This window comes from Pseudonaja textilis, chromosome 2 (genome assembly GCF_049901715.1).
Source record: "Pseudonaja textilis isolate UNSWEBS1 chromosome 2, rPseTex1.2, whole genome shotgun sequence".
Taxonomy (NCBI): domain Eukaryota; kingdom Metazoa; phylum Chordata; class Lepidosauria; order Squamata; family Elapidae; genus Pseudonaja; species Pseudonaja textilis.
The window spans coordinates 79,885,241-79,903,939 of record NC_141991.1 but is presented as its reverse complement, the minus strand read 5'-3'; the positions used below and the strand labels follow the sequence as shown (position 1 = coordinate 79,903,939).

Below are 18,699 nucleotides of genomic sequence, written 5' to 3'. Positions count from 1 at the left end.
AGTAAATCATGACATCTCTTTCATACTGTCCTTTATTTTGATCCTTATCTTAAATCAGTTACTTTGTTCATCGAAATCATCATCCATCCAATAAAACTTTTAATGATATATAAGCATGTTAGGGTAGCTAATTACATGCTATTTCAATTTCAATTATTTCCCCTTAATAACCGTGACTATTAATTTCTTGGCTGAGAAAGAATAGGAAGTGGTACCCAGATGTCATGTGCTGGCAGACAAAAGAAATAAATCAGGAAATGCAACCAAATGAGATTTAATAAGCTTGAGAAACAAGAATCGTAAGGAAACAAACTCAATGTTCACCTTTTGTGGTACAGAGAAATTGTGATCTCAGAATTATGATTATGAAATGTGCACACTTATCAGTTAGATCAAACATCATTGGAACTGTTCACAAGTTATGTGATGCACCTAAATTAATTATCATTTTCTAAGTAGGATGAGGTCATTTGGATATTTAGAAAACACATCAATAGAACTTGAGGGCGAAAGAAGAAAGTCACAGAGGCATCTTTGGAAAATTAACATTTGAATTCACTCTAGTCCAGTGTATTAAAGTAAACAGAAAGCAGTGAAGCTTATTACACACCCTTCATATCTGAATTTCAAGAATATTAACCTCAACAGATATTTACAAGATTTTTTTAAAAAGAAGATAAACATTTTTTTCTGCATCTATGTCACAAAAGTTTTAATTGATGGGCAACTCAACGTATTCAAAAATAATAACGGAATAATAAAGCAGCACTCAATGTGTCACCTTGACTATAAATCGGATGCAGCTTTACTTTACAATATTTCCAAATGGAGCATACATCCAATATTTAATGTCTGAATTCTAACCTCCTATGACTCATAGGAAAAAAAATGGCTTTTGGGGAAAAAGTGTATTTTACCACTGATCACATTGGGACAAGAGAGGGCACAACCCCTACTATTGTACTTTTTTTATAATAGCTCTCATATCCTACTTTATTTCTGGAAAGTTAAGCAATGGATTGCAAGAATTCTGTTATTCATCAATTTAGAAGATCTCATTCTTCTCCTGTTTCTGTCAAAAATTTAATAATTTGTTTTTAAGTTGTATCAATACTTCAGAATTTGGTTTCTACCTTTAGGCGCTCCCATGAGTGAATAATGAAAATGGAAGTATGATGAGTAGAGGGAAGGCTACACTAAGAATTCTTAGTCAACAATTTGTAGATCTCCAAGTATGATTATGGTTCTCAAAGCTTTTTAATAGAATGAAGTGGCTTATATTTATAGTATGGATTCAGTCTACCTGAGATATCCAGCAGTAGAGGCCAGAGATAGAAATCTCTCAGGAAAGGCTGGTAAGTAATAGAGAAATATTTGTCTTATTCCATCAAGTTGAAAAAGTGGATTTGGGTTCTTGATACTAAGCATATCAAACCACTTAGAAGTTCAAATACCTGACTTTATCAATATTGCCCAATCTGTCTCCTCAGTCCCCCAGTGCGTGGACTTCAACTCCTAGAAATCATCAGTCATCAAGAATGGATAAGACTGCCTTAGAACAGGTGAAGGATTATGGGGCATCCATGGTATTATGTTCTGCATATTTAGTCCATAGAAGCAGGGATCCCCTTTGGAACAGAATATCATAGCGCACATAGATATATACTTTAAAGCCCTTGGCACATAATCATCAATCAAATTAAAGATGATTACTGTCTGCTTGGCAGAAATAATGTTGTGCTTCTAAAACACAGTGGTTTCATTTCTTGCAAAAATGATTAAAGACGGTACTTTTCTAGTTATTACCATATATATTGAATAAATATTAAACCCAGTAAACAAAATCCCTTTGGAGGTGGGGTGGGAGGAAACTCACCAACATTATGGAAAACTCACCAAATCTGATGGAAAATAAATTAAACCCAATTGAAGTTGTATTTTAAAATGCATCAAGAATAAAACCATCAGATAAAGGGATCTAAGTTCTCCTGACTTAAAGTACACTGGGACTTTGTATTTGTGCAACTATATTCCAAATGTAATTATTTAGAGTTTCCATTCCTAAAAAGATGCATTTACGTTATAGCTTTTTAAATGGGCAAGTGTATTCGTATTATATGTTGAGTCAATGCACAAGCCTTAGTGTCATCGCATTACTGGTATATCTTAATTTCTGCTAAATTGCAGTAAAATTTTGCTTTAATGGACTTCAGATGCAATAAACAAAATCTGCCAAAATATTGTATGGTTCTGTGCATGTATAAAAGCCCATTTTCCATTTACACATGCATAACAATCTCATGCACTATTTTATCCATGCAAACAATTATGCATGTGTAAATCCCTATTCCCATTTTATGCATGTATAGATGTGTAAAATCTGCCGATATAAAATCCCATTCTGATTAAATGGATGGTTTACTTTTACAGGCATCCCCTTCCCCTTTTAGTTCATTCAATTGAGTGTTACTTTATTCTGTGTTTTATAACTAAATGCTAATTGACTATAAATGAGGACATTGTGAATGAAAGAAGAATGTGAAGAAGAACAGCAAAATGGAATAGATAGATTTCTTTTAAAAGGCTTTTCTTCCTAAAATCCTAGATGACAGATATGTCTGATTTATATAAAAGCTAAAAGTTTTCTGCACAAAAATATGCTATTAAAAAGAGTGTTTTTGAAGATGTATCTATTGTTTCTACAAAGGGCCCAATTTCTTTGACTAATGGTAAATTTTAAATGAAGGGGAATAAATGCTTTCTGAAAAATGTTTCTGCACTGGAAACAGTACTGCTTCTCTTCTCTAATGCTAAAATAGCAGCTTATTTTTGTACACTTTGTATGGCTGATGCTGTTCAAAAAATAAACTAATATATCTCTTTGTGGCTTACATAGAAGATATTTGCATATTTGTTCATTTATTGACACCTTAAACAAAGTTTCCTAGATCGGGAGGTTCTGCAACTCCAACTACATCAGATACACGTGTGTGGATTATGTCTGAGAGAAAAAAATCTAATACAATATCATTTGGATATACATGTGTATGTGCGTGCGTGTGTGCGCATATAAATTTTAGCCTTTGAAGGAACTGTATTATCAAAAGAGAAAACCATGGCTTACAATGGAAATCCTATTCCTAACAATTTTGGTTGGTCTGTTCCAAGCATGATTACATCTGGACTAAATCCCGTATTAATTTTTTTCCTGTTTTTTCTGAATCAATTTCATACTTCCCTCTCTATCCTCGATTTGTCACTTCTTAAGTGTTGCCTTTAGTATTAACTGCAGTGTCTTCAGTACTCTCGCTGGAAGAGAGGGACTGGGGAAAGGCTGCCACCCCTGAAATATGTAGGGATAGCAGAAGTTGAAGCAACACAGTCCAGTTTTTCACCTGTTTTTAGATGAGGGGAAATATTGCCTTTTAAAATATGCAAACCTTTTGCCTTGATATTATCTGTTATATAGAATGATTCCGGAAATCTTTGACATGAATGGCTCTATAAAGTCTAAATTCCTTCCAGCTCTTCCATCCTTGTAAAAATAAAATATCTAAGTGACAGGGTTGATCTCATGCCACATGGCACAATGTTGTATACAAAATGTTATGTTGGAATAACAGAATTAAAACTGATTGCCCAGAGAGAACTGAAAGATTGATCAGCCTTTCAAGTCAAAAGTGAGGCTCTATAGGATGTTACTTATAGCATCTCAGGTGAATCATTCCTTTCCCAGGGTATATTCCATACATTAAGTCATTAAATTGGACTCAACTTAGATTCCTAATACAACCAATTCCAATTAGCAGGTCATACCCTATTTGCAATAGGCCAGTCTTCTACTGTGAAATGTATACCAGTTTCCCCCCTCAGTGTAAAAATATACAATGCTACTGCATATTTTTTTTTTTTTTTTGCTGCAGTTAAATGTTCAATCAGTCCTTCTTTTTTCCTGAAAGTTCTGGTTTCTTTTTCCTTTCGTATATTTTTCATACATCTCCTACCCAGACTACTGTGTTGCCCTTCTTGATTCCTGAAACTTCACAGCGTAATTTATTTTGTCTGCCATTGATTATAAAGAGTGAATTCTTTGCAGGTGTTAGAAGGTATTGACCAAATAATCCACTGTCTTGGATAATTCTGTTGAAGCTGTTCCAGGGCCAGTCTTTAGATCTGATAGGGTCTTTTAAGTTCTTCAAGAGGTCCATTTTCCCTGTCGACAACTCAATAAAAAGCACATCTGTTTGCAAATGTGAAGAAGCATAAATATAATACTGATTGGCTTCGGTGAAAGAGGATTGGAATGTCAGATGGGATATGTGCATAGAGGTTTGTAAATCATAAATCAACTTGATTTTTCCTTGGACTGTTATGGCCTGGACTTTGATCCTCCTACTCTCTTCATCTGCACTGACCAAATAACGTCCATCTGGAGAGATGTAGGGAGTACCTGATACATCATCATTGGGACCAATAACAGAATCTGTAACACTGTCAATTATAAGTTGTGGAATTCTTGGTATGGACATGTTTGCTTTGCACTGCACAAAGAAATAACCTCCCAAGTGAGTGTAGGCCATGGCCTGGGGCAGGCAGCAGTAGTTTCCGAAGCTGATAGTCTTGATATGAGCCATGGTTTCCAGATCAATTTTGTGAACTGCAGCCTTTGACTTATTGAAGATGAAACCAAACCTGTAAACGAAAAGAAAAACATGGTATAACTAACTATGCACTTTAAGAAATGTGGGTTCCATTCATGAGTGAGCAAGTTTATGGTGCCCGAGTGCTCAAAACCTTATTTAAGTAAGGACATGCAAGAGCACACAATTTTCAGGTGAAATGCCAAAGTTCAGTCTCAGGTATGAGATACTGCAACACACCTTCAAAAAACTAGGAGTGACCATCATAAACAATGAGTGAAGTGAGAACAGAAATTAGATACCATGAACTATAAATTAATTTCAAATATTTAACATGACCACTGCCACATCTTTAATGACGTCTCATCTGTCACAGTGAAAATTACAGTTTGATGAAAACCCTGAAGAAGCTTTAGGCAGCTACCAATTCTGGAGCCCCATCTTACCCAACCTTGCTTAGATCAAATGTCGCACTATATTTTGATCATGGGAAGGAATTAGGCAAATATATTTTACCTTGTTTAATGCCACCTTAGAGCTTAATTCTGAGCTGCAATAGAATATATTTAGTTGGACACAGAGATATTCAGGGAAAAGACATTAAAGGTAAAACAACACACTGTCAAGTTTTGTACCATGGACATTTTTGGGTAATAGCAGAAGATCATTGCTTCTAGCATTTGCTTTAAGTCTCTTGCTGCAAAAAAATTAGCATTATCCTTCTGGTTATTGCTTTTCAGTGTCTTAATGTATGTTTACATTGCATAAAGATTTTTAAATATATTAGACTAACATAAACCTGACCTCAATAAGTGATACAGAAAGCTACTTTTTCAAGATATGCAAGTCTTTTCTCATTGAGTTGTTTTTAGCCATTGGTAGCATAGACATTTGAAATCAAAGGGTTTACTAAATCTTCACCCATTGCAAAATATAAATGTCTATATAGAAGAACTAGCTGGGGACACATATGATGGTAGATTTTTGGGGGGACAGACGACAGTATATCCTGATACCCTTTAAACCTTTCCTTCCTTTGCAGAAAATGCTTATTAAACAGAATGAGGTGGAAGAGTGCTAGAAAAGATGAAGACACACTAAGTGGTGCAATCTTTCTTGAACTAAAAAGATGGTATCTCCCATTGTGTTTTTAATTCAAAAGAATTAATAGGAAATGTTCTACATGGATGGTTCCTCCACCTGGAGAGATTAAAATAACAAGATTATGGTATTTGGATTACCAAATCTGGTAATCCAGATATATAGCAGCATGAATTTGGAATGGGTTTTTGTAATTTCTCAAACCCAATCTATACAGTTTGTGATTTTTTCTCCCACAAAAACCATGGTCCTAATATTTCAATTCCTTTGATTGAAAACCATATTTCTGACTGTTCTAGTACACAGAAACTCATTCTTTCTCCAAATAATAATCATTATTGTAAACCACAAAGTGTTTTGGGATTGTGGTGGATAGTGCATAATTATGTAAACAGAAAAAAATAGAGTTGAAAGCTGCACAATATCATGCATAGAAATTCATTTCTTAAGAAAAAAGGTTTTATATTCTTTGATCTTGTAAATAACCCTGGAATTTAGTTCTTTTTGCATCAATTACAAATTAAAAAAGAAATCTCGTGCAGAAAATGAAAATGGTGTGTGACTAAGGAATAATAAGATTATGCCTGCTGTTCCTTTGTATCAGGATGCATTGAAATGCATTTTAAAAAAATACTTTAAGCTCTTCTTTGCTTACAATAAATGTAAGGTTGCATATAAACCAGTGGTAACTTTAAGAAATAAAGACTTCAACTCCCTTCGCCATGGCTGGCTGGGGAATTCTGGGAGTTGAAGTTTATATACCTAAAAGCTGCCAAGTTTGAGAAACACAGGTCTAAACAGACATCTGGTAGTCGGATTTATATGCTCAAGGAGATTTCTTAGGAGACATAATCAGGGTTACATTGACAGTTGAATGAAACAGATCAATGATACACCTGCTGTTATTAAATAAGCACTCAAGCATTTACTGTACATTCCCTCCATTTCTTTCCTCTTGGTGGCTAGATTTCATTGTTGTTGTTCAAACCCAGAGTTTGAACAATACTAATTATGATTTCCTCAAGGAGGCAGCTTTAAAGATCATTAATTTATATTCACATCAATACTTTTGTCATTCCATATGAGACAAACAGGGATTCTTCCAAACTCCACCTCCTGTCTTAGCTGACTATAGCTCACTCCATTTTTGGAACTTGTGCTAAATCATTGTTTGAGTTGACACGCAAATGTGTGTGAACTTCTTACTTGAAATCTAAATTGCAAAACTGAAGATAGGCTTGCAAGATCACTTGGGATTGGTGTTACTGTAACAGCATTCTATCGTAATCTCCCTGCCTAAACTGCTGGATGCCATCTCAGGGTTGGCTGTGGAATTCTCCAGGTTTATAATCCTGGAGGACTTCAATTTGCTCTCCCTGGGGCCTGGCCTTGGCAACAACCTGGGAGTTCATGGCCACCATGGTAGTGATGGGCCTATTTCAAGTCATTTATGGTCTGACTTGAAACATGCCAGACATATTTTTTTCATCAGAGCAGTGGCAAGAAGGGAAAGCTACCTTTGTCATGTCAGATCACAAGTCTAATCATGATCAAACTCCATTTATTACACTTATATTACTCTTTTTCTCCAAGACCTCAGAGTAATTGACATAGGGATTCCATTTCAGGTTATCGCCACTGTAGCAAACCTGTTATATGATTTGGATGGGGGGGAAGGCAGGTCAAAGTTATCTAGCAATTTGCATGACTTAAACCTGGGCTTCCTGACCATTAGTTCAACAATTTAATTTAACTGAAAAACCCTACTTCACTTAGATTACACCTGGAATCCCATTGCAATTCTATAGATCCATATTATGGTGATTTTATTATGCTTTTATCTTAATTTAATATTTTATGACCTATATTGTATTGTCCACATATTTTATACACACACACATATACTCTCTCTGTGTGTGCATGTATATGTACATATATAAACATGAGTGTGTATGTGTGTGTACACACACACATGTATATATATATTTGCTGATGCTTTATTTAATCTGAATTTGTATATCTGCATGACCTCTGTAGATGCCATAATTAGAATTAAAATAAACATTTGGAATTGGAATATTAGTATACATATTTGTATGTGTATACTTGTATGAATGATAATAATTTGTATGTTACCATTGGCTGTGCAAATGTATAAAGAAAACATATACAATTTCTGAAATTAAAAAAGCTTTGTCATGGCAAACTTTTGGCAACTCACTGGAAGTGATTCTGGATATTGTACAATCAACTGGCTTCATAAATATTGATGATACTGCTTTATGACTCGATCAGGGTTCCTCGACCTTTTTGGCTTTGCAGATGGGCGGGGATGGTTCTGTGCAAATAGCAGGAATGTGGACCTGCTGTTTGTGCAAATGGAGCACACGTGCATGCCTGCTTGCCTGCTGCTCATACAAGTGTGGATGTGCACATGTGTGCTTGCCCACCACTTCCATGGGCTGATTCAGAACAGCTCAAGACCTGGTAGTGGGCCATGGACCAAAGGTTGGGGACCCCTGGACTAGATGGTACATTTGCAGTGGCTCTAAGCCAAGAGTAAAAAGATGTAGATAAGAATTCCTTGAATCATGTTCTAACACAGGGGGAGGTATTCCAACTTAATTGCATTACTAATTTTCTTCTTGAGAACATCCTGAATATGCGTCAGACTGTAAAAGTTGAAATAAATTTATTAGACTGCTGCTATAACAAAACTTAAAATAAGAATCATTGGTTGAAGTTTTCATTCAATTAAATTAAAACTCAGTAACAATCTTGAGAATGGATGAACTAATGGATAATTCTATCAGGCTAGTCATGCTCCATTGCTTCTTGGAGTCCATTCTGTCCATCTGATATCATATCCCATTTCTAGACTCACAAGGGGTTTTACAAAAGATTTTATGTCTTCATGTGGGATCTTTTTTTTTTTGGCAAGAGTACAAAATTAAACTAGTATTATCTGTGATTCAGATAATAATTCAGAAGAATTGTTAGACTGAAGGTACAACTGTTAGTGAACTCTTACCTGATGTGATTGATAATCAGATTTGTAGATGGAATAAAATAATCATCCATTCCAGTCAGGTGGGTACCAATGACCTGCTGGTTCTCTCCTGTACTTGCTTCTGATATTACCTACCATGAATAAACAAACATTGGCCACTGATAGGAGCAAGAAAAAAAGTACTGAAATAAATATCTAGAAGGCCTACAATGCATACAAGGCCAACAAGATTGTGATCATCTGCATAATAGTATTCCATAAGCCAAAACGGTGGTTATATCAGTTCCTAAAAATAAGTATGTTAATGAAATGGCATCTCTGTGTAGGTTTGTAAGATCAGAGAATAATTTCAATTTATTTTCAAGATGTTTATATTGTATACAATGCAGTCATGCAGGACTTGAAACTGTCCCACATCAAACCCTGCAATAATTTTTCCACACTAGCTAAATGAACACAGATGCTATATTCATGTTTATTTAATCTAATGAAAATACACAAGACCAATTCATTGTGTTGAATGTCTACAGCAAAGTTATAGTATGTAATCATTTCTATAAAAGTATATGTAATATAGCTATTAGAAGATGAGGTATGGAAATAAGAAAATTATTTTTACTATTCTATTTTTTTAAAAAGTCTAAACTTTAAACATGAAATTCTTTAGTTTTATGGAAACTCCTTTCCTACATTAAAATCAGCAAAACATAAAGATGAAATCTTAAAGAAAGTGTTTACATTCTGAGATTCTTTTGTAGGAAGGTGTTTTTGATTCAGCATAGCTACTCATCAGTAAACTCATTAGAAATCTATTGTTGAACAGGAATGCTTTAGAGCAGGAGTTTGCAATCTCTGGGCCACAGTACCGGTCTATCGACAATTAGGAACTGGGCTGCACAGCTAGAGGTGTATGGTGGACAAGTGAGCAAAGCCAAAACTACCTCCCCAGTCCACATAAAAATTGTCTTCCATAAAACTGGCCCCTGGTGCCAAAAAAGTTGGGACCGATGCTTTAGAATGTCCAGCTAAAGAATTCACAATCAAAACTGCTAAAGCATTTAAAAAAATTGCTTCAAATATTTTGTTTGGTACATTTAAAGTTTTCTTCATTATACTGCTAAAAATATTATATTTCTTGATGAGCTGATTTAACATAATCAGGAAAATACAGTATATTTTATCCTTCCTTCCTAATACAACATAAGCAAAATTAGAGTAATGCAGTGCATGTAACAAAATCCTAGGAATTCTACAATTTGTGTGAAATAATTTGCAAAGTGTTACAGTTCAGACAATTAGGAGCTTGTATAGTGGACACAGTGATTTACTTTTTGTGCCATGATCATTTGCATATAGAGATGGCTTTCCCACTATTACAATGGGTAGACAGAAAATGATATTGAAGCTATCATTTATCATACAAAAGCAGCACAAATCCATAGGTTTTTATGAGCATAAATGGCAGGCTATGAGTAGGGCTAATGCTAGAATTGTGTAGAGACATCTTTTTTTTGTCTCCACAGTGCTGGAAGGTAATCTACACTAACAGAATCTTGTCTTTCTAAAAATCATTGTTTTTGTTTATTTCAATAATGCAAATTACAATACCTAGGAAACTGGCAAAATAAGAGCGTTCATACAAAGCATGTTCTTTGTAGCAAAGGAAAAATAGTTTGGTTCAAGGATTCAAGCTTATTTAAGATTGTCCATGAGACCCATCAATTTTTTGGAGGGGGGAATCAATTCCACAGCTCCAAATTCTTTAAATTTGATGCCTTTTGTGGTGGCTTGCAATTCACAACTGCATTGTGGTACATTAAGAGAAGGATGATGGGTGTTCTGGATGGAGAAAAATGAAGAGAAAGAAAATAATGCAAAATAAAAGAAATAAAAGGAGAGAGCTAGCATTTAAGGTAACTCTAAAATTAACTGCAAATAATTAAAAGTGATGTCTGCTTAAATGATAAGAAGAATGGGTGGTGGACTTCTATGATGATAAGAAAAATTGGTGGTAGACTTCTACAATCCTGTTATGCTTGAGAGATAGCTTTTGATCTAGTGGAGATCTTGCAAACAAGAGAAGGAAAGAGGTTGCTAGTTCTTTCCTTCATCTTCTCCTTGACCACATTTCCAGAATCTATTCTGAGGGATGATCTACTCCAAAACTAAGGAGGATGAAGCAAGAGGCTGCAGAAGAGGACAAATCAACAGAAAGTATATTCTCTTGTTCTTTCATTAGGTGATAATTCTTGGAGATCAAAAACTGCTCAATGATGTTGGAATATCTTCACCCAGTGACACTCAAATTGTCAGTACCTTTCAACACGCAGATTTCTGACTGTCAGTTCTGTTTTCAGACAGCTCAAAATAAAACAAAAGATGGAACTACTCTAAACAGAGGAGCAGAGGAGGGGGAAAATTGGTATGGAAATGAACAATAATATTTCTATTTTTAAAATCCTGTTTATAGAAAACTATAAATACACATTTAGTTATTAAACTCATTAGAAATTTACCTGTAGTGTTGGATGGGATTTCTTCATATCTCCCCAACTAAGTATCCATATTTGGTCATGTGATTTATCATAATGTAACTTCACCGGCAGAGGATCAACATCCAGAGACTTCAAAGAAACAACAAAACAACGACAAAAACCAGTTGCATTAGTTTTTTTTTTTTTTTTCATGAAGAGGGAATGCAATTTCTGAATATGGAAACTAACACAGTTAACAAACTGCTAATGAGAATTGCTGGATATGCTTTCCATTTTCTATTAAAATGAGACAACATAGCCTGCCATTTCTATCATAAATGCCCTGTAGAAGACCTCATAGTCTACTGAGACCCATTCCTTATATTAGTAGTACTAATGTCATCTATGATATCATCCTGCAGATGGTCCCCCAACATCCTTATTACATACACAATTTGTCTCCACATTCATGCCATTGACATCAACAAAAGACCTAAGTCTAGTGGCTTTTCTCCATAGAGTGTTCATTACATCCAGCTATGAGGAACTTTGGAACATTCCCCTGCACTGTAAAGTGCTTGCCATTTCCAAAAGCTTTTCTCCCTCTCCCTCTCCCTCTCTCCCTCCCTCCCTCCTTCCCTCTCTTTCTCTCTCTTTCTCCTGAGGGAAAAACAAAACAAAACCCAAAACATCAGGGAAGGAAACAACTTAACAATCTTTACATTTAAAAGAGAGCTGATTTCCCCCACTGTAAAAATTTGCACTAAGACTTGGCATTATGGTATATGCATATTTTAAGACTGGTTTCATTGGGAGTTTATCCTTTTTCAGCAGTTGACATGAACCTGAGCCAGTCTAGATTTTCCAAACTATTAAATGGATAAAGATGAAAACATGTTTCCTTAAAAAATAAAAATAAAGCAGTTAGAGGAAGTAATACTTTATTATTTAAATCAATCAGTGTATATAAAAGACAGAATAAGCATCTTATTAGGGAAGTGTACATACTGTATCCCTTTATACATGAAAGAGCAGATGGAAGGCTGTGGGTTCATGAAGGCACCTTGTTTCATCTTTCTACTCTTTCTGAACTTTCCTTCCTTCCTTCCTTCCTTCCTTCCTTCCTTCCTTCCTTCCTTCCTTCCTTCCTTCTTCCTTCCTTCCTTCCTTCCTTCCTTCCTTCCTTCCTCCTCCTCCTCCTCCTCCTCCTCCTCCTCCTCCTCCTCCTCCTCCTCCTCCTCTTCTTCTTCCTCTTCCTCTTCCTCTTCCCCTCTCTCTATGTATATGTATATGTATATGTATATGTATATGTATACAAACACAATACAGAAGCCTGATGATGGCAGCTGAGATTCTGCAGAAACGTCGCTACAACTTTAAAAGCACAACTATAATGACGTGGGAAAATACCCAAACAAAGCTGAATACCATACATACATACATACACACACACACACAGAGAGAGAGAGAGAGAGAGAGTGTGTCTCATGTGAAAAAGAAAGTACGCCTTCTTTGAGTTCTATGGTTTAATGCATCAGGACACAGTAAAAATCATCTGGTCCTTAGGAGTTTTTAAAAGTAGGTAAATACAATCTCAGATGAAGAAGAACACATCACATATTACACCGTGTCATGGTGGAAGTCAATGGAATGGAATGACTACTTGGAAGTTCATGCATATGAAGTCATCACTGTAGAAAACCTTATTATTGGTTTCCATTGTACTCAATAGGATCTATTTTAAGTAAGGATGATGTGCAAAGAGCAGGCTTCATGTATTACATATATTCTTGCAATAGGATAGGATCTTGATGTACTTATACATTGGATCTGGTCACATACATGCAATGTTATATTGAATATTGGTATAACAAAATGATCTTAGTCTTAGCAAATCCTTAGAATTATACATGCATATGTTCACTTATTTTTTTTAGAACCCATTAGAAGTGTTCATGTAATAATGACTCTTTTTCTACTGGCCATTTTATTTTGCTTGTAATAGAAACCTTGCCATATTTATAACAAGCTGCAAATAGAGGTTTCCCCCCTCAACAAACAGACCAAACAGTAGACTGCAAGCCATGGTTAAGGCAGTAGATAGAATCTCCACAGGGAAACAGCAAAATTCTTTGCATTGTCAGGGCTATTTTTTGCCATCTTAAAACAACTACTTGTCACTGTAAGATTACCTGAATGATTTTCTGTGTCTGAATATCAAGGATCATTATTTTATTCCACTTAGGCTGAGTAACATAGATATATTTGTCTCTAACATTGACAGCAGAAGCCCAAAGGCAAGACTGAACAACTTCACCTTCAAGAGTAGGACAGATATCTGCCTGAAATAAAAAAAAAGAATCTCTGTCAACCATATTCACAAAGCCCAAAACCTGAGGATGTTAAGTAAAAATTATGCACTTATTTATGCACTAAAGTACAGGGATTTTCTTACTTGTACTAGAAACAGTCTTGTGCTCTTTAGTATGCAATACTTTGAATTTATTAATAAATTTTATTTATTTTATTTAAAACAAAACTCAAAGCATCTCTCTCCAGCAGGAACATGAACTTTCAGATTGGATCTATTGTTCTGCATTCAAAATTGCATTTCTATAGCCAAGTGCAATGTACCATATCAACAAACAAGCACCAAACTCATCTTTGTATTTTTTTATTCATACACATTTGTGTAACTTGTTCTCTCTTTTCATGATTTAATTAGGCTCAGGTTTCTCAATTAAGTGAGGTTCAAATTAGGCTCATGTTTCTCAGTCTGTGGCTCGAAACCCGATAGTTTAGGCCTCCAGAGGGATCCTACCTTAGAGATAATTGGGGGAAGGTTGTCACAATACTTTTTTTCTTAATCCCCCGATGTGCCTTGCACAGGCAAGAAGGGACACTGTTAAAAATACATTTGTGCTTGCTCCCTTTGTAAATCCATTACACTACCCCAAAATTTGCAAATCCATGTAGTATATAGATTAAGATTTAATTATTAAAACTAAGAAGTGTATTTATTTCCTCAACATATCATCAAGGAAATTTTGTTTATAGGAGAGATATCACTTACATCAGAAGCCACCATATCTACAGAGTTTAAGAATCCTTGTGTTAGATCAACATTATCAATACTCTGGATATTAATCATGACCCCAGACTTACATAACTGGTGAACACTTTCTCGTTTGGTTTAATATGTCTCTGGATCTCACAGTCAGTTGGCTGAATTATTGTGATTCCATCCTCAGAAAAGACATAGAACATACTTCCCACACTGAGCCCTTCAAAAAAAAAAGCGGAACAAAAAGAGCAAAGGAAGAAAAGTCACATTTCCCATGTCTAAAAGCAAAATGAAAGCTAAACCAGAAAAGGAAAGTACTAACAAGGAAAAGCTGGAAGGAAAAGGAAAAACACCTAAAAATTAGGATGCTTTTGGTGCATTCACAAAATTAAAGTTCATATCACAAGTACGGCTTCAAGGTGTGGGAAAAGAGGTACAGATAGACCCAAAAATGTTTTGCCTTGGTGGTAGCAGTAAAAACTTCAAATAAGAAACTGGGGTCAGTGGATCTGTTGATCAGACAAGCAGGCTTCCTTCCGTTACAGGAAAAAAGAGACCGCTAACCATTTTGGTTTTTCAGGAAAACACCTCAAATGCAGGAATCCTATAACGTGCATAGTTCCAAACTGAAGCAGCACATGTTATCTATGGCTTTCAGGGAATATTTTGTTTGATGTCCAATAGACTTTGGGGATTGGTCAGTTATCATAGCCACCAAAGCAAAGACATTTTTGAAATTTTGCAAACTCTAATTCACAAATATGGAACCTTTTAGCATTGCAACAGCACTCATCTGTGAAAACTGGGGCATTCCAGAAGTTTGAGAAAAATAATTTGTCAATGAGCTGCTAGTAAAAGATTGCATTCTACATTTGTGCTTAATCAGAATGTCCCATGACTTAGGCAGAGGACTTCATTTTCCATTACATGCAGAAGCAGTAATAAATATGTTGTATGCTGTATTGAGCAGCTTTTCCATCATTTTTCAGCAATCCAATCAATTTATATGATCAGAGTACAGATTTATACTGGGTATTTTGTAATGGCTACTGTCATTCCAAGTGATATTGATAGTGTACTTATCTGCCCAACATCCATAGTTCTGTTGTGGTCAAATTTTGTTTTACTACTTTTTTTTGGTTTTGCATGGAATATACATATATATTAATTTAAAATATCAGCTGTTGTAGATAGCAATTCTGCTTCAGCTAGTGATTCCAAGTCCTGTTCAGACTAGAAATGTTCTGGAGAAGATCACATGCTTCCAGGACTAGAAATTAATCCAGTTTAGGTTAACCACTTTCACTCCCACTTATTTCAAGGAGAGATAATTCAATTCATGCTATTACTACAACTGAGGGTGCATTGTCAGAATCAGAGACAGTTTAATAATTTAATAATTTAATGTCTTTGGGATAATTGCTTTTTTTATAAAAAGAACAGTTCCAGATAATACTTATTTTCTTGGTTGATGGATGTGAACTTGCAGAAAAATAGAGCAAAGAAACACAATGGTACCTGGATTATTCAATCTTAATATGTTTTAGCCTATGATGTTTAGCCTCCTAGTTATACCACAGAAATACCCCAGTTAAGGAATCAGAATGGATCTAGAAGAATGAAGCTTAAATATGATGCTGGAGTGAGGAACCATGCATTTCTGAAAGCATAGCTAATGCCTGACAGCTTTAATTGCTGTGGATCAGTTAAAGTCTTTGGCTCAAAGTTTCTTACGTAACAGTTCATTACTGAGAACCTTTTCAACAGGGATTTAAATATGCACATTTGGAAGGTAGAGTTTGGCCTCTGATGAAATGAGTGCACATTTCTGCAGATATATAAAATTGGGAGATTTTTAATCAAATTGTAACAATCATGCAGTGATTTATGTATAATTGTGAATTATGAATAGTTCATGCACACTGATTTCCTATTGTACATGACTGTTTTGATAAAAACACATGATCCACATTCTAGATTTTTATATGTCATACTCTTAAAACAATAATGTATTTAATGTTGTTTATGGATTAGTGATGCAAACACACATTCATAATACATTTTCTATTAGAATACTGTATGTTGTGCTCTGAATTCCACTAGAACCAGTATTTCAACTGCTAAAAATTACATCTACTTTTACAAAGTACAGTATTCTGTTTCAATTATTTTTATTTTGAACAGAGTTTAACTCCAAATGGGCTTTTAGAATTCTTCATTTCACATAGCATTTTCTTCCAAGGCACATGCTTGTTTCTTTTTTCTTTTTCCCATTTGAATTATCCTATTGAATTTATTTCAAATAAAGACAATGTAACCCCATGACTGAATAAGTTTTCTCTCAGGGATATTAACTTGCAATACAGCAGAGTGTTATAAACAAAGAATGGTTCTCACAATCTTTTTGCAGATGAGCAAAATTTAATTTTGTCTTATCATTATATCTGTAATCGGGCTGTGTTTTCATTATTTGCAGTCTGATTGTCTTGTCCTCTTTCTGAAATATCCAGTAGAGCAAATTTAAAAATTCAGGAATAACTGACATAACAACTCAGAAGGCAGTGCAACATTCATTGCCATCATCTATGATGTTACATTTACCGTATTTGAAATTAATCTTAAAACTGCCTTTCTGATTTTCTCAGCATTTTGTAATAGACATTTTATATGTCTACTTGTCTGTTTGCTATTTCTCTACTTAATACTATGTGATTATTTCTACTTTCATATCATGAGAGATGAATGAGGACATTAGAGAATTGAAGGAAGAAAGGAAGGGGGGCATTCTGAGCCCAAGCTGAAGACTGCAGGAGATCCTGAAAGTGTAATACCTTATGTTTACTTTATTGCAAAATTCATTTCACTATTATATCACTATTACTGATGTCTTTAATAAGAGTTCTCAACACTCTAAGAAGCCTTATGATGCTAAGGGCTAAAGGATACAGCCTTTCATCACAGGGTGCCATCAATATGGATTATTTCAGTAATTTAGCAGGATGTCAAGCTGTTTATAGGTCTGCCAAAGGCCTAGAAAGTTAGCCGTGAACACATTTGGTCGTAATCAGCATTTGTTAAGTTCAAAAAGTTAAACAAGAATTCCCATGCTGATTTTTTTTTTTGCATGTGCAAATATATAAGAACAGTTATACTCCATAAAATTATACTTTTGATACATGGATGAATATATATTTTATATTTTCATATAATATCTTTAAATCTAAAAAATTTGCTTTCCAAAGAAACATTTCATAGTGACTGTTTCATTTTGTAACCCCATATATTTTTCAAGTATGATAGTATGGAATAAGGCCAGGGATGTATGCCTTCCAACCCTATTGTGAGATAGAAAGAATATTTGAATTTTGAAAATGTTTGATTGTTTAAAGCTGTGTACAAAAACTGAATGCATAATTGCCAAATAAACAGGCATGGATAGTAAGCAATGTTCTATTTTGCTTAAAGAAATGATTCCACGCCCCCAATATGTACAGGATATTGAGGAAAAATGGCATTGAAGAATGTGGCTTAATTGAACAATCTGTACAAATACAATTGTGAAGTAAAAATGACAGGGACTGGTTACCAATATATTTCATATAGGTCAAAAATAAATATTATTCTGCTAATGATGATGGTAACGTTTAAACTCTCAATAATGTTTTTTTTAACATATGGAAGATCTAATACAGTCTTCCCAAACAGGATGTTTTTCAGAGGGGTGAATTTCAAGTTCCAGAATATTTAATAATGACTATGTAGTTGAAGAATTCTGGGGGTAGAAGTCCATATGGGTAGAAAATGTCCAGGTGGCACAATACTTGCCTGGCCTATTATGTCTTAGGCGCCCTTTTGAAAATGTATATTACTATATTCATATTGTCCCAATTATGCAATTGGTTGCCTGTGCCTTAAACTGACACTGGCCAACATTGCTAACATGAGTGTAAAATCAGTAGAGAATGGTTTCTTATGGATTTATTAAAGCAGACAAGCACATTATCACTACAACAAGACAATGTTACTGCAGTACCTTCCTCTCGCCACAGTATGTTTGCAACTGCAGTATCAGAGAAATGGGAGAGCCAGAAAATGGAAACAAAAAACATTGTCAACATTTCATTGTAGCAGTTAAATGATGTTAATACTCTTTTTCTCTTTTCTTACACAATAGCAATTTCTATAGTAAGCGATTGCATTTTTCCAGAGAAATGAGGTTGTTGGAGAGAACCTCACCAATTTGGAATTTTTGTGTTAGAATACCAGACCCCACCTCCCCTCCCAGTCAAAGTATTTGTACATAGGAAAACCATTAAATTCACCAAAGTATCTTGGATTGTTTGCCTGCAAAAAGGGTGGTAATCTTTGAGACAACTCACTGTAATCACATAGAGCATGTGTATCAAACAC

At 34.9% G+C, this 18,699-nt stretch overlaps 1 protein-coding gene across 3 annotated transcripts in view; it reads right to left on the bottom strand.

Moving 5' to 3' along the window:
- Positions 1 to 258: 258 nt before the first annotated feature.
- The window catches only part of FSTL4 (follistatin like 4), a 459,349-nt gene continuing 440,908 nt past the window's right edge, over positions 259 to 18,699 (bottom strand). For 2 of the 3 annotated variants that reach the window (XM_087924399.1, XM_087924401.1), the window contains exons 11-16: positions 18,323 to 18,349; positions 14,391 to 14,509; positions 13,418 to 13,567; positions 11,268 to 11,375; positions 8,773 to 8,882; positions 259 to 4,692 (exon numbers count right to left, since the gene is read on the bottom strand). In XM_087924399.1, the coding sequence (XP_087780525.1) occupies positions 3,990 to 4,692; positions 8,773 to 8,882; positions 11,268 to 11,375; positions 13,418 to 13,567; positions 14,391 to 14,509; positions 18,323 to 18,349 (1,217 nt within the window). In that variant the 3' untranslated portion in view covers positions 259 to 3,989. The remainder of the gene's footprint in view (positions 4,693 to 8,772; positions 8,883 to 11,267; positions 11,376 to 13,417; positions 13,568 to 14,390; positions 14,510 to 18,322; positions 18,350 to 18,699) is intronic. The other variant, XM_087924402.1, reaches the window with a different exon arrangement.